A 27,189-nucleotide genomic window follows, 5' to 3' on the forward strand; every position below is an offset into this window, starting at 1 on the left:
ACGAACTAAACTTATTCAGTTCAATTCTTAATAAAAACCTATGGATTCATCACATTTTTGCATTGGTTTAGAGAAGAAATCACTTATATTAACACATGAATTTACCATTAATTTACTCCTAACAATTACAGGAGACCTTGTCGCAATCGATATCCACCGGTGAGGACCAGGATGATAGGAGCGTACTTAGTAGAGCACTAGATGCTCCTGAGTATCCCGGTCGGGTGAGGGGTAAAGGTCATGGTGTGACTCCAACCTCTTTTTACAAGCATCCTAGGAGAAGATCAAATTCTACCAATGAAGAAGTGTTGCAAAAATTGCAGGAATTGCAAGCACAAGTCTCTGAATTGCAAAGAGATAAAGATAAGTATATGAGAGAAAAGTGCAACACTTCATCGGTGAAAGAAACTAGTGATAAGGCTAGTATCAACTGTCAAAGGAAATTTCCCGAGGTAATTATAAATTTTTTTCCTTACAAATTGTTCTATTTTATTAATGATAATGGCTTTATATTTACTATTGGTTTAGGGCATTTCATCTTGCCAACTATACTTATCGTCACCGAATTATCGCCTAAATGGCAAGGGAAAAGTGCACAACACTTTGGGAAATTTACTTCACCATAGACCGCTCCCGGATGGACACTTGAAAGTATCGGTGGATGTTGTATTAGATCATGATGCGATGCTACCGGTACCTGACATGGTCTCAGAGACGACATTGCTGCGAGATGCAATAGGATCATTTGTTGCATGGCCCTCGGAGCTCATTACCATTAGTGATGAGGTATATTGAAAACGAGTATGAATCATTTAGTTTTCGAATGTCAATTCTGCACAGTTTATTAATTATTTTTTACATTTTAATTTTAGACTGCTCCTACAAAACCCGCAATTAAGGGTAAAGGGATTTTACAGGAGGAGGAGTCTGTTGCATCACTAAAAGAGGTGCATTTAAAGTGTTAATATATAATCTGAATCTAAAACTGCATGATTTTATATTTTACCTAACTTATATAATTTTTAGGCATCTGCTCGGGAGTCACAACAAGTGACGCAGCCAGTTCGTAGCGTACCACCCACTGGTCCTCCGAAGCCAGCGGCAAAAAAAGGCGGTGCTTTTGTGCCTCGATACCGGACGATGCTCGGAACAATTGTTGATATGTCCGATATGAAGGATGGTGCTCTCCGTAATATCAATATGGATGAAGGTATCTTTGGTGTTGAGTTCATGTCAATTATTGCAATAGATGACTTGGAAGAGATTTTTACGCATGAACAACTAGGCGTCGCTAATATGCACTCATACATCCGGTAATATTCACTCATCCGATATATTCTCTAATTAGTCGAACAATTAATTTACACATTTCAATGAAAATAATCTAATGTTTATTATGTGTGGTTATTTAAGGTTGTTGTATGACAGAGTGTTGCGCGGGACTGCATTGTCAAACAGATTCCGTTTCGTGTCTTCTGCCCATTGCAGCGGAATGATAATTGCTTCGGAACCGGAATCAGTTAGACAGCGCTTAGTCGATAGATTCATGTCCACCGACAATACAGAAAGTCTGCATCTTTGGGCGTATAATACCCGACCAGTAGGGTTAGTTTCTCATTCTTGGTTCATCTAATCTCTGTTTCTTTTGTGTATAGCAAAATTTTCATATAACCTATTGTTTTAATTTATAGAGCACACTGGTTGTTGCTTGCCATCAACCCTATAAGGTAAGTGGTGTATTATCTGAATTTGGTAAATGGTGACTGGACCAATTATCTGGCTATGAAGGAAATCCTTGATTTGTAAGTGGGATCGTTCTAAATATTCGTGTATATTTATATATTTAATTATTTGTGAGATTGATCTAAACATATGCTTTTATATATATGTTAGATCAATACAAGTGTTCCGAAGTCAACGGGACGCACAGGTATCCCGGACTAAATCAAACAACATTACTTGGATCCAAGTGCAGGTACATTATTTTTCACAATTTTGCTTATAATATTTATGCTACTTGATAAAACAAGACAACTATAAAATCTTATTTGTTTTTCTATGTAGTGTCCGCAACAGCGAAACAGTTCAGATTGCGGATACTTTGTTTTGAGGTTTATGAAAGAAATACTTCAAGCGAATCAATTAGAGATTCAGCTCACGGTATGAATTTATAACTTAAGATAATTTCATATAATTTATTACATTTAACTAAATCATTCATATTATGTTTTTGTTTTGTAGTACTTTGATGAATTCTGTGCTGCTTCGTACCCGAGACTTAAGTTGGAAGAAATCAAAGAGGATTTGTGTCAATTTTATATTCAGTAACTTTTCATGTAGGATTTGTGTCGATTTGAAGTATAATATTGTTGATGTTACTGATTTAGTTTGTAATGATATATATATATATATATATATATATATATATATATATATATATATATATATATACATATATATATAATTTTGGATATTATAATGGTATTATATTAGTATATATATTGTCCTACCTATGGTTGAAAATATATCGTCGAAAATATATTACAGGTCGAAAATATTACAGGTTGAAAACATATTATAGGTCGAAAATATTACAGGTCGACTGGGAGGCTTAAATTACAGGCTCCACATTAAAATACCTCATTTAGCAATGACAACGCTTTTAAAAAGCGCTCTTAAAGGTCCACCTACGAAAGCACTTTTTAGTAAAAGCGCTGCCAAAGATTAAAAAAAAGCATAAAAAATAAAAAAAAAACGCAACCTACGAAAGCGCTTTTGGAAAAGCGCTCTTATAGGGGGGCTATCAGAGCGCTTTTTCTAGAAAAAGCGCTCTCATAGGGGGGGATACCAGAGCGATTTTCTTGAAAAAGCGCTCTTATAGGGGGAGCTACCAGAGCGCTTTTTCCAGAAAAGCGCTCTTATAGGGGGGTCTACCAGAGCGCTTTCTCAAGAAAAGCGCTCTTATAGGGGGGGGGGGTCTACCAGAGCGCTTTCAGAAGCGCTTTTGTTACCTACGCCAGCGCTGGCTTTCACAGCGCTTTTAAGCGCTTTCGTAGGCCTTCCGTGTTGTAGTGTGCATACAGTGGAAAAAATTGCAACTCGGCAATGTCTTGGTGATCATATCAGCAGCATTGTCTTCAGTCGAAACCTTCAGCACTTCGACTTCTCCACGCTCGATTACTCCTCTGACGAAATGCAGCCTCACATCAATGTGCTTAGTTCGCTCATGATAGGCTGAATTCTTCGACAGGTGTATTGCACTTTGACGATACATTTAACAGTGATACCTCGACCTTGAAGTTTCAGCTCCTTCGCAAAACCTTCAAGCCACAATGCTTCTTTCACAACTTCAGTTAGGGCAATATACTCCGCTTCAGTAGTTGATAGAGCAACAACCTTCTGAAGTGTTGCTTTCCAACTGATTGCAGTGCCAAACATAGTGAAAACATATCCAGAAATAGATTTTCTAGAATCCATACAACCTGCATAATCATAGTCGACATATCCTTCAATTGCTGCTTTACTATCTTAACCCAAGGCTCCACCATAAATTAGGACTCTGTTCAGAGACTCATTTATGTACCTTAAAATCCACTTCAATGCTTGCCAGTGAGCCTTTCCAGGGTTCGCCATGTACCTACTTACAAGACTTACTGCATATGCTATGTTGGGTCTAGTACAGACCATAGCATACATCAAAGAACCAACTATATTAGCATATGGGATACTATTCATATAGGCTCTTTCGACATCAGTACTGGGACACTAATCAATACTCAGCTTGAATTGAGGGTTTGTTGGAGTCACAACTGGCTTCGAATTCGACATACCAAACTTTTCGAGAATCTTCCGTAGATATGCCTCTTGAGATAAGCATAACTTCGACTTCTTTCTATCTCTTCGAATGTCAATTCCAAGAATCCTAGAAGCAACTCCCAGATCCTTCATATCGAACTCCTTATTGAGTTCAGCCTTCACCCTCGTCACATCTTCAACATTGTTACTTGCTATGAGAATATCATCCACATAAAGCAACAAAATAACAAATGAATTACCAAGTCAAAATCTGAAGTAAACGCAGTGGTCGAACTGACTTCTAATGAAACTTATGCGTGCCATAAACTTGTCGAATCTCCTATTCCACTATTGAGGATATTGTTTCAGCCCATACAAAGATCTCTTTAGCTTACACACATACTCTTCCTTCCCCTTTTCGACACACCCTTCAGGCTGCCTCATCAGGATCGTTTCATCTAGATCATCATACAAGAACGCAGTCTTCACATCCATGTGTTCCAGTTCAAGGTCGAACTGTGCCACCATGGCAAGCAACATTCGAATGGATCTATGCTTCACAACAGGAGAAAACACATCATTGAAGTCGACACCTTCTTTCTGAGTGAAACCCCTTGCAACTAACCTTGCCTTGTATCTTTTCGACGTCACACCTTCAATTCCTTCCTTAACTTTGAAAATCCATTTACAGCTGACTAACCTTGCCCCAGCAGGTTTCTTGATCAGTTCCCAAGTATGATTATCATGAAGAGATTTCATCTCTTCATCCATGGCCTTCAGCCATTCAGTCATATTTCGACTCCTCATAACTTCCTTGTAGTCTCTAGGTTCTTCGTCTAGAACCTCACTTGCAGAGATTAAGGCATAAGCTATAAGATCTACATATCCAAGTCTTGACAATAGGTAGTCATCGACAGTTTCCTCAATTTCCTCAGCATCTTCTGCTTCTTCTTCGACTTTATCAGGGATATGCAATTCAGCATCAACATGCTCCACCTCAACAGGAATCTCTACCTGTTCCAGCTCTTCGTCAGATGTTTCTGTACTTCGACCAACATCATCAGTTTTCTTAAAAGCCATTTCAGCTTCATTGAAAACTACATCTCGACTGGTGATACACCTCCCGTGACCTGGCTCTAGGCACCATAGCCTATAAGCTTTGACTCCTTCAGGGTATCCCATGAACATGCATTTCAGAGCTCTAGGTTCGACCTTGTCTTGCCTAATGTGAGCATAGGCTACGCAGCCAAATACTTTCAGTTTGTCGAGATCTGGTGGATGTCCCGACCAAACTTCTTCAGGTGTCTTCATATCTAACGCTGTCGAAGGACATCTGTTTATCAGATATGTTGCTGTCGAAACACCCTCAGCCCAGAATACCTTCTTTAACCCCGCACTAGTCAACATGCATCTGACTCTCTCTAAAATAGTTCGATTAAACCTTTCAGCCAAACCATTTTGCTGTGGAGTACCTGCAGTAGTTCTGTGCCTTGCAATACCAGAGGCAGCACAAAAGCTGTCGAATGCCTCATTGCAAAATTCAAGGCCATTGTCGGTTCTCAACCTCTTGACCTTCCTGCCAGTCTGATTTTCAACCAAAGTCTTCCAACTTTTAAAATTCTCAAAAGTTTCATCCTTAGTCTTATGGATGAATACCCATAATTTTTTGGAATAATCATCTACTATGGATAGAAAATACATTGCTCCTGAATGTGATAGACACCTTGCAGGCCCCCAAAGATCAGCATGGATGTAATCAAGGGATCCATGTGTTCTTTGTTTGCCTTTGTTGAACTTCACTCTGCAAGATTTTCCAAGTACACAGGGTTCACAAAACTTCAGCTTTTCGACTTTGTCTCCACCAAGCAGATTTTGTTTCCCTAATTCGACCAGACCCCTTTCACTTACATGGCCCAATCTCATGTGCTAGATTTTTGTCTTCAACAAAGGTTTCGTGGATGCAACATTTGTCGAACCACTTAAAACTTCAGCCTCAAGGGTATACAAGCCTTGTTTCTTCACGCCTCTCAAGACTTCCTTCGAACCCTTCATGACTCTTAGGATACTTTTCTCATCTTGGAAAACATATCCTTTCTTGTCGAATTCACCAAGAGAAAGTAGATTTCTCTTCAAATCAGGAACACACCTGACTTCAGTCAACAACCTTATTGACTCATCATGGAGTTTGAACCTCACAGATCCAACACCTGCAATCTTGCAAGCCTTGTTGTTTCCCAGCAATACTGATCCACCATCTTGATCACGTAATTCCTCGTACAAGTCTTTGTTTGGAGTCATGTGCCAAGTGCAACCTGAATCCATAATCCACCCTCTTCTCGAGTCACTGCTTGAAACCACAAGAACATCAGATGATTCTAAATCATCTTGAACAATGGCCGCATTGCCGTTATCCTTACCTCCATGACCTTTCAGGCGTTCAGGGCACACCTTTCTTGTGTGACCCTCCTTCTTACAATGATAGCATCGAATGCCAGATGTTTCGCCACTGTAAGACTTCGACTAACTTTTGCCCTTCTTTTTGTCAAACTTACCATCATTTCGTAAGAGTTTTCCTTTAACGGCCAAACCTTCACCAACAGTCGAAGGTTTATGCTCCTTTCGTTTGTTCAGGTCCTTTGAATACAGGGCTGATTGAACTTCTTCAAAGGACAGGGACTCCCTTCCTTACAAGAGAGTTTCTTTGAAGTGAGCATGTGATCGAGGCAAAGCGCACAATAGTAACAGCGCTTGATCTTCATCATCGATCTTCACATCAATATTTTCAAGATCAAGAATCAGCTTGTTGAACATATCCAACTGCTCAGCCAACACTTTGTCTTCAATCATCTTGAATGAATACAAAGCTTGCTTCAGGTAGAGTCGATTTACCACCGATTTGGTCATATACAAACTTTCAAGTTTCACCCATAACCCTGATGTTGTCGTCTCCTTTAATACCTGCCGGAGAACCTTATCACCAAGGCTCAACAGAATTGCGCTGTGTAATTTCTCGATCATATTCGTCTTATCTGCTGCCGTCAATTCTGCATTCATGGCTGCCTCTCCCTTCAACGCTTCCAAGCAACCTTGCTGAACCAGTAGGGCTTTCATCTTCAAGCGCCACAGACCGAAATCATTCACTCCAGTGAACTTTTCAATCTCATACTTTGTTGAAGGCATCTTCTCCACGCTCACCGCACCAATTTTTTGTGAAAAACGATGTCAAGAACAAAGTATAATAGGAATTAGGGAAGATAAGAAGAACACAAGGATTAGTTATAACTACTATTCTTTTACTTTCTCTTAAAACAAGATTACAAGTTTACAAGAATAACAAATAACCTCTCTCACCCTAAATTAGGATTTGCAGCTTAATAATGATGAGAGACTAGTATGCTATTTATAATAAAACCTAACATACTAACTAATGGGCTTTTTCAGCAAGACCCATTACACAAGCCAACTTAATAAACAAGCTAACTTAACAAATTAGGGTTTAAACACTAAAACCTAATTTAACATGCTAACAACCCTAGCATCTTCGACATCTGCATGCTAGACCCATCTTCACAGCATGCACACTTCGACACCAGCATGTGAACAACCTTCGACTTCATGCTTAACTCTGTCGAACTGTCGAACCAAGAAGCTACCCTTCGACCATACTAGAGTTCGATCCAATATCTCACACTCATAATCAATACTCCACCCGTCCTAAAATATAAGAGAGAAAAATGCATATTTTGTCTCAAAATATAACAAAAAAAATCAACTTTCACCTTTTTTAAGGTGGAATTAAAGACAAATTGCATTTAATCTACTCTCCCTTTTATTTTTCTATAATCAACCACTAACTAGAATTGTTTTTACATCTTTTCAAAACAATCATTTTAAGAAAATCACAAAAAGTATTCATCCAAATTAATATGGTTTTACTTTTCTTAATAAGTGTGATTTTATTTTTTTTCCTCTTATATTTTGGGACAGAGGGAGAATACTCTAAGCAGTTGCAAGCCAAATGAGGCATTTGACCTCTTTTTTTCTATCATCTCCTTTGAATTTGTCACTGAATATCAAGAAGTGTTATATTCCTCCCACACTATATTTAGGCAATGCACCACAAGTTCCATATGATTTTTCTACACCGAACAATGTTGTGGCTAATCATGAGAATAACTAGCCGAAGAATATTTTGATCCTAATTCATTCAAGAGACCAAGAACCAATTTCAATCTCAAGGAGTGAGCATAAAAAACTTGGAGAATCAAATCGGGAAGATTGCTTCTGCAGTGAGTTCAAGGACTATGGGAGCACTTCCAAGCTCCATTAAAAGGGGGTGCAATGCTGGAGTGTGGCTCATCCTTGGATGAGACGGCGTAGTCCTTAAAAAGGACGATTATCATTCGCAACCATTAAGAAAAATTGGGCGCATAATTGTTCGATACGACATCTCAAATTAAGAAAATTCTCAACTTCGTCTACAGGTCGCTCTAGCTCTTCTTCAGAAGTGCGGGTACTTGGCATACCACCGACCAAAGGGGAAAAGAATAAAAAAAAGTTCCTTAGTCTATACGACAGAATAACATTGTCACGATATTGACTAAACTGTTCCCCGACAAAGGCGCCAAATACATGATACATTTTGCAAGTGCACGAAAATATTGTGGTAATATAAAAAATGTTGAACCCATAGAGACAAATAATCAAGCGTACCGTTATCTATTGCTACTATGTAAATCTAAGGCTATGAGTAAGAGTTTTGATTGCAAACAGATTAAAATAAGCTAGTTTAATAATTAATAAAAACGGAGAGCAGATTGTAATCTTTGGGTACCGCTGGGACTTGTATAAAATTCAGCACCTAACTTTAATCTTGAAAATATTTTTGGTTGAAATATTAATTAAGAGTATTGTTCACTTTCGCGCAGCCCCCGTATGGAATATACGTAACAATCACTGTAAATGAATCACATACATATATGCTAAAATACTAAATATAGAAAATATAATAATAATAAAATTGAGGCACATGTAAAAGTGATATGATAAGAATAACAGTCAAGTAAAAAATAATAGAACGGGAACTTATACGTACTAAATATAAAAGAGCCAAACTATAAAATATACTTTGGTTACTCGCAGGATCGACTAGATTGATCCTAGGACATAGTCAAACAATTGTCTTTCGATATGATTTGATTCATATTTTTTCTGACTTCAAGAAAACTTGTTTGTGATATGATCGTATAACTATTCGCTTGAAACAACACTTGTTATATAAGTTAATATGACTTTCGACAAAGAAAACATAAATAAAAGCGTGTAGATTGCAGAAATGTAAAGTGCAAGAATATAACGTGCTAGAATGTTAAATGCAGAAATGTAAAGTGCTTCGAAATGAAGGTTAAACGAAAAGGATAAAGGAATTGAAAAGATACTTGAATAAAGAAAGATACAAATGTATTTAAAATGGTGTTGGTGTCATACGTACATTTCTCAGCGAACTCGTTCTCTAAACACTTGATACTTAAGTGAATTGTGAGTGATTTGTACAAAATAAACACCCGGAATCCTAACATTAAGACCCTTATTTATACTAATTTTGACCCTAACGGTCCTACACTAATCTGATGCCACGTTGCTCGCAAGAATCCCTGGGATGCCATCTGTCCTTGTTCGGTTACACAGACTATATCGAAATTCAAATCCTCCCGCCTGAATCCTCTTTCGACGCGTGGCAACATGATCATAACCGAGAATGTCACGAAAACACGTTAAGCCTCAATAACCTTCGTATTTCGAAAACGTTTAAGTCTCAAAGATAATTTATTTCGAATTAGCTCCGATTCTAACCATCTTCATTCCAACTCAAACAACATTTTCGAAACATGGCCATCCGAAGCCATTTTTAATCTCAGAAATGGTCATCAATAACCATCTTTCTTCGAATTCTAACCCTTCAAAGAATATTTCCTCTAAACGAAATCTCCAGCCAACAAATTGCCCCCAATAAATGCATGTTTCGAAAACAAGAGAAATAGGCGTTTCTTGTTATGACGAGATTCGTTTTACTCACTTTTTAGAGTTCCAAGACAACTGACTAACGTCATAATCATTTATGACTCCACTTTCAAAACTTCTTGTCATTTTAAAAGATGTCTTCTCAGAACGTACATTCCCACGTTCTGTCATTACTTCATGATCATTACTCCTACATATTAGGAGTAAGGCTAACAACTGTTCGACCGCCGTTGGATTAAATCAACGCCTGCCACGTGTCTTTTGACTCTTACCCAAAATATTTGAAAGGGTTTCCGTTAAACCTTTATATACTTGACCTTCTACCCTCACATAACTTTCACTTCTATTTTCCTACGTTCATCACAGAAAAGAAAATCCTCTTTGGTTTCGTTTAACCCATTTCTCAAATCAAATTTACTCATGGCGTCTTCTTCAAATGCTCTTCAACCTATTCAAAAACTTCAAAATCCTACACAGATAGGGAATCAAGAACACATTCCAGACCCAAATGCTGCAGAGGCACGCGCTATCTACGCTTTTCAGGTAATCATTCCTTTTGAACTTTCTGGAAAAACTCACGCTTTTGCGGGTCCTTTACCAGGAGGAAATAACCCCTCTTTGAGTAAATTTTTTCATGCTTATTATAAAACTAGACCTTTAGTTAGCAAGAATAAGATAGATGAAGATGGTCATCCAATCTTAGCTGATCTTGACAACATGGAAGAAACCTCGACTGAAACTTCTTCGGTGTTAGAGAAAATTAGGTTAAACTATGTAACCAATTTCGTGAAAGTCTTCAGGTCAATCCCTTTAGCAAAAGATCTTGAATTGTATTACGCTTGGCTAGCTAAAGTGGAAAAGCAAAAGGCTTCATTATGGAAAGAATTAGGGATTTATGACCTAATTCAGTTATCTAAAACAAGTTTAGAGTATAACCAAACCATGCTAGTAGCATCAGTGCATTTCTGGGATGCTTCTCCCAATACTTTCCACCTTCCTTGCGGAATGATCACTCCTACTCTTTTTGATATAGCTGCCATTACCGGGCTTCGACCAACTGGGGAACTCTTCGACCCCAACTTCATGGATACTGATACCATCCAGTTCAATGAGGGAACATTCACCTACACTGCTTTCATTCAAAGGTACCATGTTCAAACGACTACGGAAGTCACTGATGAAGAACACATTGCATTTCTAGCATTCTGGCTTTCGAGATGTGTCTTTTGTTCTAGGTCTATCCAAGTAGCAAAGAGATATCTTTGCATGGCTAACCAGATTAATGCCAGGAAAAAGCTAAACTTAAGACAATTAATTTTAGGATTTCTCTACGAGAACCTTGGTGAAGCAACAAATCTCGTCAAAAACTATAAGGCAGGATCCCTTCTTTTTGCTGGTCCTTTCTGGTTGTTGCAATTATGGCTTAATTCCACTTTTGAGGCTTACCTCCCATACAAAAGGGTTATGGATGAAGAAGATACAGCTATAAAGAATCGAACAGTGGAAGGAACCAGATTAGCTTACTTAACTCCAAAAGAAGAACCGGGAAAACTTCATGAAACCTTCCTAGTGTATGTGATGATGTTCGCTAAACATTACCAGTTTAGCCCGTCCACGGCTCCTTTTGTAAAAAGGAAGGTAGGTCCTGAATGGTTTACTCGAGAATTTCCAACAACTTCTTCTGACCAACAAGCCGAATCTATGGTCATTTGGGAGGCTTTCCTTACTCCTAAGCTGTTATACCACCGACTTCGATATTCAAAAATCACTGATGTCTTCTTTGTTATCAACCAAATCTGGTTTCTTGACAATTTGGGGTTGTTCAACTCAAACCAAAATGCTTGTATGATAAAAGAAATCATATGTGCCTTCACACTCTGCATTTAGCTGAAGATGAATACGAGTAAAAAATCTCCAAATATGTTGGCATCACCACTCTGTCTCCCGTCTCTTTCGAACCTGCTTTTTATTCTACCATAGATTTTCATCAATGGTGGACAGATTACTATACTACGCAAATCTTCGATGCTGATAGCCTTACTCAAGAACTAAATGAAGCTTTTTCTGATGTGCAGGCAAACTTCCATAAAGGTACTTCGACTCATATTAAAGAAATTCAAGCATTTCAAAAATTCTTTGAAACTATCTACAGGCCTGATGATCTTAGTCGGACCGTTCGTGAGGCTGCGGTCATTTTACGTGAAAAGTTTTCCGCTAAAATGGATAAGTTGAAATTGCCCACGTCTGTTTGACCTGAACTACGTTATGAAGTGGCTTTTGAACTTAATCCTCCAAAATTTCCTCCACTACCTAGTGCTGATTTTGGTGTGGCTTTAAGCCCTCCTTTTCCAGACTGGTTTGTGTATGGAAATGCCATTAAAATCCTTCAGGAACAATCTAAAAAACCCGCTGAACGAGTGGTCCCGACTAAGCATACCCTGGATACTTTCGAAGGACATCTTCATATAGGTCTTGAGCACGTTCGCGTCTTGACTCCAATATTTGAAGGTTGGGGTTTAGACAATCCTTCGACTAACTTTTCCTTCTTCACTGAAATACTAATTCCTATTTTGTTCATAGCCGTTACTCGAAAGAAAAGTATCAAGGAGGCCCCTGCACAGAAGGGTTCTGGAGCTTCGAGGAGCACCAAGACAAGTGGGAGTGACTCTGTCACCACTGGCAAGAAACCCACGGTACATATACACCTTATTTTCAAATTTGTGCAATTTTTTTCTGAATATTACTCACTTGGTTTAATATGCATCTTCAGAGTTCGAAACCTCCAGCACCTTCGAAGCAAAAAATTACTCAAACAGCTGCTTCAGATGACGAAGATAAATCTCCTCCTCGTACTAGACAAGCAACGAAGAAAAGACAGAAAACTGCCACCCCTTTAACCAAAGAAAAAGGATCTGGGACTTCGAAACTTACTTTAACCAAAGAAAAAGGAGGCCCCTATTGTAGAGAGCCACAACTCAAGCCCAGACAACGTTCCAACCAAGGTATTTGGATTTCATAACATAATCATTTTTTTCAAATTTTAATTTTAATGATAAATTCACATCTTACCTTATAAATGTAGGATGATGTGGGCACAGCTACTTCTGATCTCAAAACCTTAAGTCTCAACCTTGATCTTGACAATCTTCAAGGTAAAGCGTCTGTTTTTTTCTAATGACAAATGAATTTCTTGCACCCTTTTCATTTTGATCAATTCTAACCGTTCAACACAGGTATTCCTCGACACAAATCTCCTGTGCTTTCTCCGGTTATCGAAGACGCTCAGCCCCTTGCAACCATCATTCCAACTGTGCCTGCTGAGGAAAGCCATTCAAATGATGATTCTCCACCTACTCATCAAGATGAAAATATGGGGGAAAATCCTCAATGTTCAGATAGTGATAATGCAGTCGGACAACCAACTGGCAGTGAAGATACTATTTCTGAACATGATGCTGCGGAGGAAACTTCCAATTTGCCTACACCTGGTCCTCATGAAACTTTGACTTTCGGGACTATAGTTACTCCTGTGGCTACTTTGAAGCAGGCCCCAGCAACGCTTACTCCTTCAGAACTGGAGCATCTCAAGAAAACTGATCCCGTAAGCTTCCTCAAGACCATGATGAGTGTTGGTAACGTTTCGCCCATCGGGCTTGAAGCTTCTTCTAATGTCCTGGCAGAGAGCGGTGACAAGGATGATATTCCCAATCTCCTTCGTCAAATAAGGGAGAAGTTCTTTGAAACCAACCTTATTGAAGTTCTAAGCAAGGATCCCACCAGCTGTTATAGCTTAAACAATCTTTTGAAGAAAGTGGATTTACTTCTGGTCTCAGAGGAAGTTTCACAAGTGATTGTTTCGCTGAGTCCTCTGATCGATCAGCTTCAATCTAATATTCTTCGAAAATGAAATGTTGACGAACAACTCACAACAAAGGTGACTTCTCATATTTCTTCATGGAAAGCTGTTAATGATGCAACAACAAAGGCTGACGCCCTTAAGCTTGAACGTTCGAAGAAACAGAAAGAATATGAAGCTTGTGAAGCAAATATCGAATCCTGGAAACAAGAGATTAAACTCCTCGAAGAGAAGATAAAGAATTCCCAATCTCGTCAGGAAGCAATCCAACAAATCCATCAGGAAGAATTGACTGAAGTGGCGCAGTTAGGGATTCGACACTTCGAGACGACACAGAAGCTAGTGCCAGAAATCGAGGAATTGAAAAGACAACAGGCATTAATCGAACATCGTATGTTTTTATGGGAATTTCAGTATTCGAAGATGAAAGATAATCTTCCTAGGGACTTTAATTAGTTACTTTGAACCTTGTACTATCCTTCTGCGTTTCGCACTTAGTTTTTTTTATTTTGTAATCAGACTTCCCCAGGAATGTATATGCAGCTTGGTCTTTCCATTTTCCATACATCAGATTTCTGTAATTGTCACGAGTAGCATTTTAACAATCCCTAAAAATTGTCAAAATTTATTTTTATTATCATAATGACTTTAATAATGCACACACGTGACATGATTACTCTTCGCAGCCTCTCAGACCTAGACTTGACGTTTCCACTCCCCTAGCCGTAACCATCATTAAATGATGACATCACTTTTTCAAAACGTCTATTTGAGACGTGCGTGTATCAGTTTTCAAAATGATTACACTCCAACTTCCAAGGTGGGAAACGGCGAAGGCCATAAATTCTCTTGGGGGTACCAAACACAGTCCAATCAACACTTAAAAGATAGACCGTTCTTTTATGGCCAACGTATTCTATGTAAGGCTTAGCATTCTACTCATTCTTCCATTCTCTCACCAAACTCTTATCAAAGTTTCATTTCTTCCCCTTACTCTTCCAAATACAGCATTTGATAAAACCTCTTGTACTCTCTTCCTCAAAATGGCACAACCTTTGACTTACGTTACCATCTGGGCCTGCATCAAAAAGGAATTCAAACTCTCTGAGGAGGAGTTCGATGAGAACCACATCAACATTGGCACATTCTTTGCCAACCAACAACTCCAATTTTACAAGGAAATCCTAGAGGGGTCCGTTTATCCTAAATGCTGGCATATTTCTGGATGTTTGCGTCCCTTCGCATAGATCCAGAAGGGAGAACCACTATTGTGTCTCAGGTTCGAAGGGCTCACATTACCATTACTCCCTCAACCATCTCTGACTTGCTGAGGTGTGATAATTTTGGAGAAGCGTTTGATGATAACATCATTAATATGACTACCTCCGATGTCTTGAGGGCCCTCATGGCTAATGATCCCTTTAGCGCTTATATCATTAGGATTTAGAATCAACTTTTAGTGGGCAACTTTCGTCCACGAAACCCTTATCAAAACAACATCATGATGGAAGATCTGGAGTTCATACTCTGTGCTCTCCGGGGAAGGAAGATCAATTTTCCATTGCCGATCTTCAAGCAACTTATCGAAGATGTTGCTATGGCTGCCTCTCGTCAAGGCGTAGTGACATGTCTTCCTTATGGAAGGTTGTTGTCCTACATGTTTCTGAGAAAAGGTATAGTGAGAAGAATGCGTAAGTCAGGATCTCTAGATCTCTTCGAAGCAGAAAGCTTGCCCCTGCTACCCTTCGAAGGTATAGAACAAAGGGTCAACTAGAGGGTGCGTTGTTTGAGGCTTTGATGGAGGTGTTATAGGTCTTAGTTTTATTACCCCTAATTTTGAATGCTTCTTTTGATAGCCTCTAGTATGCTTCTATTTCTGTAGCCTTTGTTACTCGTGGAAACACAGTTTTCCAAAATGAATGTAACTCTTATAATCTTAATGAAATATATTTTGATATTGCTTTGTCTTCTTATTTACCACATATCTTGCTTGAACACGAAGCCATTTTGGTGCTTGTTCAACCATTTTGGCCTACGTAGCATACTTTGAATATCTACGTTTTTGCAATTTTTACTTCGTGCATGCTTGGTTTGTATCTTTTCAGATACTTCCCGTTCACTCTTAAGATCCTACGATCTTCTACCAACTCTTCTATCTCATAAGCGTTATTTGAGAATACTTTTAAAATTCGAAAGGGTCCTTCCCAGTGTGGGGACCATTTGCCTAAAACCTATTTCTTTCGATCTATAGGTAAAATAACTTTCCAAACTAAGTCATTATTAATAAATGTTTTACCTTTCACCTTTTTATTATATACTCTGGACACCCTTTCTTTTTGTCTTTTTATCATTTCCAACGCTCGAAGTCTGTCCTCGTCCAAATCCACCAATTCGTTCATCATCAATTCCCAATATATGTTTGGAGGAATTTTTGCCTGTCTTTGGATCCGGACTGATTGAAAGTATATCTCAACTAGGAGCACTGCATCGTGTCCGAACGTCAATTGGAAAGGTGTAGTGTTTGTAGCTTCTTTTGGCGACGTTCGACAGGCCCAGAGTGCTTGGTCCAAAGTTTTATGCCAACTCTTAGGTTTTTTCCCTACGTGTTTCTTTATGAGGCCAATTATTATCTTATTTGCGGCTTCAACTTGTCCATTTGCCTGAGCGTAATAAGGTGTAGAAGTAAACAACTTGAACCCCATTTCTTTGGCAAAATCTTGCATCTTTCGCCCAGTAAACACTGATCCTTGATCTGTGGTTATACTTTCCGGGATTCCAAATCTGTATATAATGTGTCTTTGAATAAACTCAATCACAGCCTCTTGATCCACATTTGCAAGTGGTATCGCTTCGACCCATTTTGTGAAGTAGTCTATTCCTACTAGGATATATCTTTGACCTTTAGAAGACTTGAGGTGAATTTCCCCAATTAAGTTTAGTGCCCAACCTCTAAAAGGTCATGGTTTTATTATTGAATTTAATTCATTTGCAGGAGCATGTTGAATACCTGCATGTTCTTGACATTCTTGACATCCTTTTGCGAATTCTATGCAATCTTTTAACATAGAGGGCCAATACATTCCATATCGGAACAAAAGCCATTTCATTTTGTGCCCCGCTTGGTGTGCACCACATGCTCCGCTATGTACATTTGAGAGAGCCAAATACGCTTCCGCTTCACCCGGACACTTTAGCAAAACTTCCTCAGGAGTTTTCTTAAACAATTCGTTTCCCATCAGGAAGTATGATAAGGCTCGATACTTTACCTTTCTATCCGTGTCTGTCGACGGATCTTTTAAATAGTTCACAATTGGACTCCTCCAATCTGTGTCTGCTAAAGAGTCTATATTTAAAACTTCAAACTCCTCTTTGTTAGCGAAACCTTATTGTGAGTTCTCCAGATCACTTGGGGAAAGCTTGGTAGCCATTGCTTTTCCTCTTACTTCGATCAGTTCCTCTAGTTTTTCTTTTGACACCCTGTATCCTGAGGCTAGTTGTGCCAAATCATTCGCTTCTTGATTATTTAACCTTGAGACGTGATTTAACTCCACATATTCGAATTTTTTCAGCAGCCTATTTTCTATGACAAAGTACATGATCAAATTCTCTTTTATACATTTGTACTCCTTCGTCAGTTGCTTAATCACTAGTTTGGAATCTCCTTTAATTTCGACTCTGGTTGCCCCCAATTCTAATAAAGCTTTAAGTCCAACGATCAGTGCTTCGTATTCAGCTTCGTTGTTGGAGCATAAGGGACCTTCAATCTTGTACTTGAGCTTTGTTGGAATTCCATCAGAAGAAATTATTAGTATTCCAACGCCGGTTCCTTCTTTATGGGTCGAACCATCAAAGTATAACTTCCAAGGCTTCAATTCTATATATTGTTGAGGGTTCTCAACCACTGCATGATCGACAATGAAGTCTGATACAATCTGACCTTTCATTGCTTTAAGGGGTTGAAATATCAAAGAGTACTCAGTGAGGGCCAAAACCCACTTGCCAATTCGACTATGTAATATTGGTTTTGATAGCATATGTTTAATAACATCACAATGAGACGAAACATAAACATCAACTGGATTTATATAATACTTGAGTTTGATACAAGAGAAATATAAACAAAGGCAGAGTTTTTCTATTGCGCTATACCTAATCTCTACATCATTGAGTACTCTACTTAAGTAATAAATGGCTCTTTCTATGCCATTGTCGTCTTCTTGAGCTAACATGCTACCTATTGTATTATCCGACGATGAAATATATAGGCGCATGTGCTTCTTCCCATTTGGGGGAGATAATATAGGTGGATGCATCAAGTATTGCTTGATTTTTTCAAAAGCTTCTTGATGTTCAGCATGCCATTCAAACCTTCCTTGCCTGAGTCGAAGTAAGGGAGAAAAAGCTTGCGTGCGTCCACTCAAGTTAGAGATAAATAATCTCAAGAAATTTATCTTTCCTAGTAAAGATTGTAGTTCTTTCTTCGTGGATGGAGGCTTTGTTTCCATAATAGCCTTTGTTTTATTCTGATTAATTTCTATTCCCTTTTTGTGGACTACGAAGCCCAGGAAATCTCCAGCCTACACAAAGAAAGCACATTTAAGGGGATTCATCTTTAAGCCATGTTTTCTCATTCTTTCGAATGATTGGCTCAGATGGTCAAGATGACTGTAATCTGAAACAGATTTTACAACAATGTCATCTATGTATACTTGCATAAAAGTCTCTATAAAATCATGGAATATAGAATTCATTGCTCTTTGATAAGTTGCCCCAGCATTTTTCAGACCAAAAGGCATTACAACCCACTCGTAGGTGCCTATTGCCCCTGGGCAACGAAAAGTTGTTTTGGACACATCTTCTTCTGCAATGAAGATCTGGTTATACCTGGAATATCCATCCAACATACTTAGATATTCGAAGCCTGTGGCTGAATCTACTAGCATTTCTGCCACAGGCATGGGATATTCATCTTTAGGCGTTGCTGCATTCAGATCACGAAAATCTATGCATACTCTTAATGAACCGTTTTTTTAATAACTGGCACAATATTAGCAATCCATTCAACATACCTTGTAGTTCTGATGAACTTGCAACGTAGAAGTCTCTCGACCTCTGCTTTGATCATCGAATGAATCTCCGGTGCGAACCTCCTAGGAGTTTGCTTGATGGGCTTTTTTCCTTCCTTTATGGGCAGCTTTAATTCGACCAAGTCTCTCCCTAAACCAGGCATCTCCTCATAATCCCATGTGAAGCAATCTTTGTTTTCTTTTAATAACGCAATGACTCTTGATTTCAAAACTGCCTCTAGTTTTGCACTGACGTATGTTACCCTCTTCTGATCTACGTCTCCAAGATTTACTTCTTCGAGTGGATCTTGGGCTAACATCTTTATATTTGACGCCATTGGGTCTTTCTCGAATCCCAAAGGTTCTTCACCGTAGATTGTGTCTAGCCTTTGATTCACCTTTTCACCTGAGATCTTTTCAACTTAAACTATGTCTTCAGGGAATTGAGGGGTCAAATGTGTTCCAGAATCTGTCGTTTCTTCCTTTCTTGGAATTGCATCGACAATCATGTTTGACGATTCGGCTTCGAGAGCCGTCTTTCTTTTGTTCTCGGCTATGTAAGCCGTAATCTTTTCGAAGAAGGATGATTCAGACATTATCAACGTCGTCATCCCAGCCTGTTGGCCGTACTGTTGGAAAATGCTCTATTGGTGCGGTATCTTCTGGACCGTCCATTATTTCTCTATTCCATTGGAATCCATTTGGGTGTAAAGACAAATAGTATAAAGCATTATTATTTGGGGTGTATATATCTTCCGCAGCATGGCAAGGCCCTATGTTCGCCAAGTTCCTGTCGAAACTGGTCTTATTGACTTGATTAACTTCGGCCATGTAGTAACTCTGATCTACTTCAATGTTCTCTACTATCCCATCTTCCCTCCAAATGGTTAATCTTTGATGCATTGTCGAAGGCACTGCAGCAACTCCATGGATCCACTCTCTTCCTAGCAAAAGATTGTAATTCGCCTTTGCTGGTATCACCATGAACATCGTTGGCCATGTGACCGAACCCACAGTTAAATTCACTTGAATGACTCCTAAAGTTTTCCCTATTTTTCCTTCATAGTTAGACGAAACCATGTTATGTGGCCTTATATCAGTATCGAACATACCAATTCTCTTCAACATGTATTAGGGCATTAGGTTCACCGCTGCCCCCCCCCATCTACTAGGACTTTGTTAATGCCAACATTTTCAATATTAGCCCTTATGTAGAGTGGTTTTGGATGATTTCTCATACCTTCATCAGACCTTTCGAATAAGGCATTCTGCTCCTCGACTGCCCCGTTGTTTAGCACATAATAACACACAGGTCTGTGTCTTGCCATCTCTTCTGCATCAGCTTCCTCATAATATTCAGCTTCTGTCTCTTGATTAAACTCATGAGGGAGTACTGATACAACATTGCAATTTAAGTTTATAGACAATACTCCGTCTGAATCAAAATCATTTGTCATCTCATCGTCTTCTTTCCAAGGGCTAGACTGCATCTTTTCTTCTTCTTTCTCATTTTCAGAATCGAACAACTTGCTTTCCACTAGAGGTTTACTTGTCCTTGCCCCCTACGTTGGGATTTGGTTGCTACTAGACTCTCCAATTTCCCCGAGTTTGTATTCCCTTTGGGTCTTCTTCATCCTCTGGTGCCTTCTCCATTGGGATCTAGACATAGGATTTTCGCCTTTGTAATTCTCCAAACTGTACATCTCTCGATTTGAGGTTTGGAATTGCTTCCTATATGCCATTGCAATTCTTCCCCCTTGGTCCCAACTTCGCCATTTGTTGGTTCTCGCACCAGCTTGCATCCATCTATCCCTGGGTATGTCTGCAGGGACTTTGAATGTGACCCTTCGAGCTCTAGGGTGCGGACTGTCAGGCCTCTTCGATGGGGTCCATTTATCGAACCCATACATGTTGGGACGAAGTCCCTGAGTTTCTCGACCCCTATAGAAATATACCCTTTCGAATGATCGTGCCAGTAGTTCGTCATAGACTGCTCCACATCTGGGACACAATGCAACCTCAGTGTTTTCTTTGTGACATCTGACCAAGAAACCCACTAAGCTTTCTTCCATCCTTGGGTATACCTTTAGCAATAGGTTTCCTCCTCTCCAGGGTTGTTCCATTCTTTCTCGTAGGGCCCTTTCAAAATTAGCTTGAACCCTTCGATTTAGCATAATTGAACACCTTGGGCACATCAGCATTTTTCCACTATTTTTCTCATGACAATTCCAGAGATAATCTTTTAGACTCTCCCCTCTTGGTGGGATTTCAATGTTTCCTTTCTCCCTTATCAGCAACTTTTCTAGTTCTTCTATTTTAGATAAAGGCCGCCTAACATTGACCATGTTAACAATTGCCGGAGGAGCTTCAGAAATCTGTATCTGCTAAAGTTTCGCCCTGAGGTCTTTAGTGGCCTCGCTAGTTTTCCCTTTCAGATCTTCAGTCATCTCTGCATCAAAGGATTCTTCAATATCAGTATTGAAGACTGTATTGTCATTTAGGCTTTTAGTAGCCTGCTTTCCAGTTGAAATTATCTCCGATTCAGCAACATCAACTTCAAATACTTCCACCATGTTAACGTCAAGTGGTTCACACAGGTTAGTGTCAGCAACATTCAAAGGGTCTGTGTCAACCTTCATATGATTCTTGGTTTTATCAGCGAATTTCAGATGTCCATCCTTGATAGCATTCTAAATTAGATCCCTGAAAAGAAAACATTGTGAGGTTTTATGGCCTAAAAAACCATGATATTTGCAAAAGCCTCGCTTCTTCCGTTGCTCTAACGGAGGAATTTTGGAGTTAGGAGGTACTATCATCTGGCCATCTTTTACTAACAAATCAAATATTTCGTCACATTTAGTGACGTCAAATGTATAAGTTTTCTTAGGAAATCTATCACTTTTATCATTCTCTACTGGATTTTTCCCATTAGAAGGGGTGAGCAGTTTGCAAGAATAAGGAGGTGCTTCTTTTAATTCAGCCAGATCTATTTCGACCTCTTCCACGCTGTATGAATCTTCGAAAGATTCGCCGTCAACGTCTTCAGCTTCAATGTATGCTACCCTCTCCTTCTTGTAACTCTTATTTGCTCTGGCCTTTTCTGCTTTTAGTCGTTCGACTTGTCGAACCCTGTCTGCCAATTGGGCCATATCCCTTAGGTATTGGGTATCTAAATTCTTTCTGATTGAATAATCTAGACCGCCTGCAGCCATTTCGACTAATTCATGTTCTGGGACAACTATGAAGCATCTTGATTTCAACAAACAGAACCTGTTTAAGTAATCATCTATAGGCTCCGTGAACTTCCTCTTGATGCTAGCCAATTCTTTCAGACTTATCTTGGTTCGACCCATATAGAATTGTTCATGGAATAATCTCTCCAAGTGTGCCCATGTGTCTATGGAATTTAGGGGTAAGGTAGTGAACAAAATAAAAGCATTTTTTGTTAGCGAACTAGGGAAGTATTTGATTCTTAAATCCTAGTTCCCTGCTAGATCCCCTGCTTCCGTCAAATATCTAGCTATGTGTTCCACCGTTGATTCACTAGTGTCCCCTGAAAACTTCGTAAATTTGGGTACCTTGGTACCTCTTGGTAGTTCCGTTTGCATAATATATTCGGGTATGGGGGATGTGTAGTTTGGACGTCGAAGTCCAGTATTAAGGCCATTGTTAGCCATTATTCTTTCTATCATGGCAGTGAGATTGTTTTCTGTTGCCAAATTGTCTCTCCTAACCCTATGCACAACTTCGTCAGGATGTTTGTCTCTTCCCACTACAACTACTCTAGGCTGTTGCTGGGGAATTTCTTGTCGACCAACGTTAGTCGTTTGATTTTGAGTTTCTAAATCTACCACTTGGTTTCGTTCGACTGGCGTTGGCCTAGATGGCGGTACTGCGTTTCGAATTTGTTCTAGAACTGGGTCCCCTTCCTAATAGGTTGATTGGTTATTTCTTCGCCTATTTTGTGGGACTCCTAAGAAATCCGCCATTCGTCCTATTTGTGACGATATTTTTTGATATGTTTCTACATTCTCTTGGTTAGTCCTGTCAATGTTTGTTTCTAATGGATTAAAGATCGACCCCAATTCTCTAGCAAGGACTCCTAACATATCATGGTTACTTGCATCCATTTCTTGTTGAAATGCCGCCTGACTACTGGTGGTTAAGGGAGGTATTTGGGCAGAGAAACCAGTGTTTTGTGCGCTTCGACCTATCGAACTGACATTAGGCGAAAACGCCGTTGGGTTAGACACAGTGTATGTAGGCCTTGTTCCTCGTAATCCTACCATGTATGAATATGGCATTCCATATGGATTATTGGGTCTCCAACCTTCTACAGCGGATGATGGTCCTGGGGTAAATAATTTACTTGCGGCATTTGTCAAGAAAGGTGGTATCTCGCTTACGCCTGTGAGTGGAGGCGCGGTAGTTGAACTCGAGACTGGAACAGTCCCTGTTGTCCCTGAAGTATTTTTGGGTACAGCCTGAGAACTACCTATGGGTGCAGATCCTGTCGAACCCGGTATATCCTGTGCTCCTTGAGTAGAAGTCGAAACGTGCGTAGAATTTTCCGCTACTGTTCCTGACCCCTGTGGGGGATCTTGATCTCCCCCTCCACTGGCCTCATTGACCATTTTCTTGTTGTACCTTCGTTTAGGAATCGGTTGTGCACTGTTGGTTAATTTACCGTTCCTAAGGTTCATACAAGGTCTTGATATTTTCTAGACAAAACAAAACAATCAATTAATAACAATCTGTTTGACACTGTCCCACTGGGTGTGCCAATTTGTTTACGGTGATTTCCGGTAAACAACCGCTAGTCCTCCAAACTATAAAATATACTTTGGTTACTCGCAGGATTGACTAGATTGATCCTAGGACATAGTCAAACAATTGTCTTTCGATATGATTTGATTCATATTGGTTCTGACTTCAAGAAAACTTGTTTGTGATATGATCGTATAACTATTCGCTTGAAACAACACTTGTTATACAAGTTAATATGACTTTCGACAAAGAAAACATAAATAAAAGCGTGTAGATTGCAGAAATGTAAAGTGCAAGAATATAACGTGCTAGAATGTTAAATGCCGAAATGTAAAGTGCTTCGAAATGAAAGTTAAACGAAAAGGATAAAGGAATTGAAAAGATACTTGAATAAAGAAAGATACAAATGTATTTAAAATGCTGTTGGTGTCATACGTACATTTCTCAGCGAACTCGTTCTCTAAACACTTGATACTTGAGTGATTTGTGAGTGATTTGTACAAAATGAACACATGGAATCCTAACATTAAGACCCTTATTTATACTAATTTTGACCCTAACGGTCCTACACTAATCTGATGCCTCGTTGCTCGCAAGAATCCCTGGGATGCCATCTGTCCTTGTTCGGTTACACAGACTATTTTGAAATTCAAATCCTCCTGCCTGAATCCTCTTTCGACGTGTGGCAACGTGATCAGAACTGAGAATGTCACGAAAACACGTTAAGCCTCAATACCCTTTGTATTTCGCAAAACGTTTAAGTCTCAAAGATAATTCACTTCGAATTAGCTCCGATTCTAACCATCTTCATTCCAACTCAAACAACATCCTCGAAACATGGCCATCAGAAGCCATTTTTAATCTCAGAAATGGTCAACAGTAATCATCTTTATTCGAATTATAACCCTTTAAAGAATATTTCCTCTAAACAAAATCTCCAGCCAACACAACTACAAAATGGAAAATTCTCAAACTAAATTCTAATGTGCACTTATCACTTGGTGTGAGCAAATAAGTGTTGTTTAAAAAATTGACTTTTTTCTGCTTAACAAACTCTAAAACCTTGGATACCCAAAACTGAACTCTAAGGTCCTTTTTATATCTAAAATTCGTACAAATAACTGTTGCATAATGGTTAAAATAGTGGAGAAAAAAAAAGGAAGTAGGAAAGACTAGATATGAGATAGTGGGCGAAAAAACTAGAATTTAGCGTTATGACGGGCGTTAGAAGGGGGTGACGGACGTCGTGCCTTTAAAATCTGTATTTTCCCTGGCTAACTAGCTTCATGCCATCAAAATCTGTATTTTCCCTAGATGACAGGCGTCAGTTAGAGCTGACGGACGTCATGCCGTCAAATTTCGTATCATGTCCTGTTTTTCGCACTTTTTCACCTTTTTAGCTCGCATAAGTCTCCAATTTAGAAAGTACTTGAAGTACATAGATAATACCCACGTAACACAATAAAAACACCTAAAATAGACACTAAAATGCATGTCAATTAAGTCAAAATAAACTATGCGTTTTCTTGTTATCTGTGAAGTCAAGACTCTCCATGATTTTGGTTTTGATGAAGACAAACTCTATCAACAAGTGCTCATATCAAAAAGTATGAAAAATCATAAATACACATCATCAAGTATAGAAGCCAAGACTCTCATACATGGAAGTTTGCATCAATAATATTCAAGACTCCAGTTAAAAGTCTAAGCATGGATCATATTCGCCAAAATTATAAAGCATGCAAATTTATAGTAACTATAGTGCTCAAAATGATCAACATTTTCCAACACATGCATAACAAAATACTTATGCCTAACCATCACACATATACACTCTCATATAAATTTTTTCAATTTTTGCTCAGTGTAACCGGTTACGCTCTTGAAATCTCATTTTCTTTGCTACTGGAATTGAGTTTGTGAAAAGCTATATCCGATTACTGTAACCGATTACAGGATCGATTTTTCAAATTTTTTAAGTAACGTTACAGTGTTACCGGTTACACCATTTCTTGTAACCGATTACACTGAACTAGTGGTATTGTTTCAGTATTCAAACATAACCAAAGGTCCACAACTTCTCACCCTTTGACCATGGCACTCTTTCATGATCCTACACACTTTCAAAAGGGTGTTAAGAAGTTATAAATACCCTCACTTTCAGATTTCATATTAACCTCTTCCATTTGTAATTTTACATACTTACTCTCTCAATTTTTATACTAAGTGCTCATTGATATTCAAATTTTCACATTGAGTTTTTCTGTATTAGTGTTTCATACAAGTCCAGAAAAAATTCATATCATAAGTCATAAACATTGAGCACTATACTATCATTGATAATTGCTTGTTTGGAAGGGAAGATCATTCTTATAGATTGATACATATTCATATACTCTTACTCAAATAAATTTCCAGATTTTGGTTATTGTTGACTTGCTATCCAGGATTCTTGGAAGCAAGGGTTGCTTGATTATAGAGAGGATTGTTCTCTTAATCATTTGGTTTTATGAAGGAGAGTATTGTTCTCTTGATCATTTGTTAGTCAATCACAAGAGGATTGTTCTTATGGATTGCATAGGCTTTTGTAAGTTGCTTACACTAGTAAAATCTCTTTCGTGTTTGAAAGGGGACTGGAGTACTCTCGAACTGTGAGGGGAACCAGGATATATCGTCGTGTCGTTTATTTTTCTCTACTTTACATATTTCATAACATTACCATAAACCATAAAAATAACACTGTCATTTCTAAACACCGAGAACATTTTAAAGTACCTAATTCACCCCCTCTTAGGCGCAAAAACCCCAAATTAGGAAGAAATGAGACTGAACAACTGTTAGATGTCCTAAAAATATACTTAAAAGTGATGGGTACATTATCGATGATATGAACAGAATAAGTCTCTCTATTTGTATGCACAAAATTATTCTAGAAGAAGACTATAAGCCCTCTAGAGAGCTTTAAAGGAGGAAAAATCCCGACATGAGATATATGGTTAAGAAGAAGGTGATGAAAATCCTAGATGCTGGGGTAATATACCTAACTTTAAACATTATGTGAGTAAGTTATATCCAAGTAGCACCTAAAAATGGAAAAATAATTTTGACTAAAAATGATAAGGATGAGTTATTTTCTATAAGAACTGCGACATGGCGGAAGGTATGGATTGATTACAGAAAGCTAAATAAATATACATGGAAAAATAACTTTACACTCCCGTTTATTGAATGGATGTTATGACACTTAGCAAAGAATTTCTATTTTGGCTATTTATACGGATATTCAGGTTTTTCTCGAATCCCTATCTAAGGGATCAAGATAAAACAACCTTTACCTATCCTTGTGGAACATTTGCCTACAAGACAATGCCTTTTAGATTTCGGCTAATTTTTAGCGCTGCATGATGGTAATTACTCGAAGATTTCTCAAGTATCATCAAGTAGAATATTTAAGGTTCCAATGATGTGCTTATATGATTGACATATCTGAAAAAGGAACTTGAAAGCTTCAGAGCTCATCTGGTCGTGTCGATTTGAGTGACCAAAGTTTTATGAAAGTAGGAGATTAATTAAGTTGCTTTGCCATCTAGGGAGTTGTTTTTTCTTGTATCATGTTTTACCTTAATCATTTACTGCTTTCCTGATTGAGTGTCCCCTAACAAATATCTTAATAATGAGTATAAT

The 27,189-nt window shown here is 38.7% G+C and overlaps 1 protein-coding gene across 1 annotated transcript in view; it reads right to left on the reverse strand.

Moving 5' to 3' along the window:
- Positions 1-24,429: 24,429 nt before the first annotated feature.
- LOC131650942 (uncharacterized) overlaps positions 24,430-27,189 on the reverse strand; it is a 15,866-nt gene continuing 13,106 nt past the window's right edge. Inside the window, exon 3 of the mRNA XM_058920638.1 lies at positions 24,430-24,455. Within this exon, the coding sequence (XP_058776621.1) occupies positions 24,430-24,455 (26 nt within the window). The remainder of the gene's footprint in view (positions 24,456-27,189) is intronic.

The sequence above is a fragment of the Vicia villosa genome, linkage group LG2 (genome assembly GCF_029867415.1).
Source record: "Vicia villosa cultivar HV-30 ecotype Madison, WI linkage group LG2, Vvil1.0, whole genome shotgun sequence".
Classification (NCBI taxonomy): domain Eukaryota; kingdom Viridiplantae; phylum Streptophyta; class Magnoliopsida; order Fabales; family Fabaceae; genus Vicia; species Vicia villosa.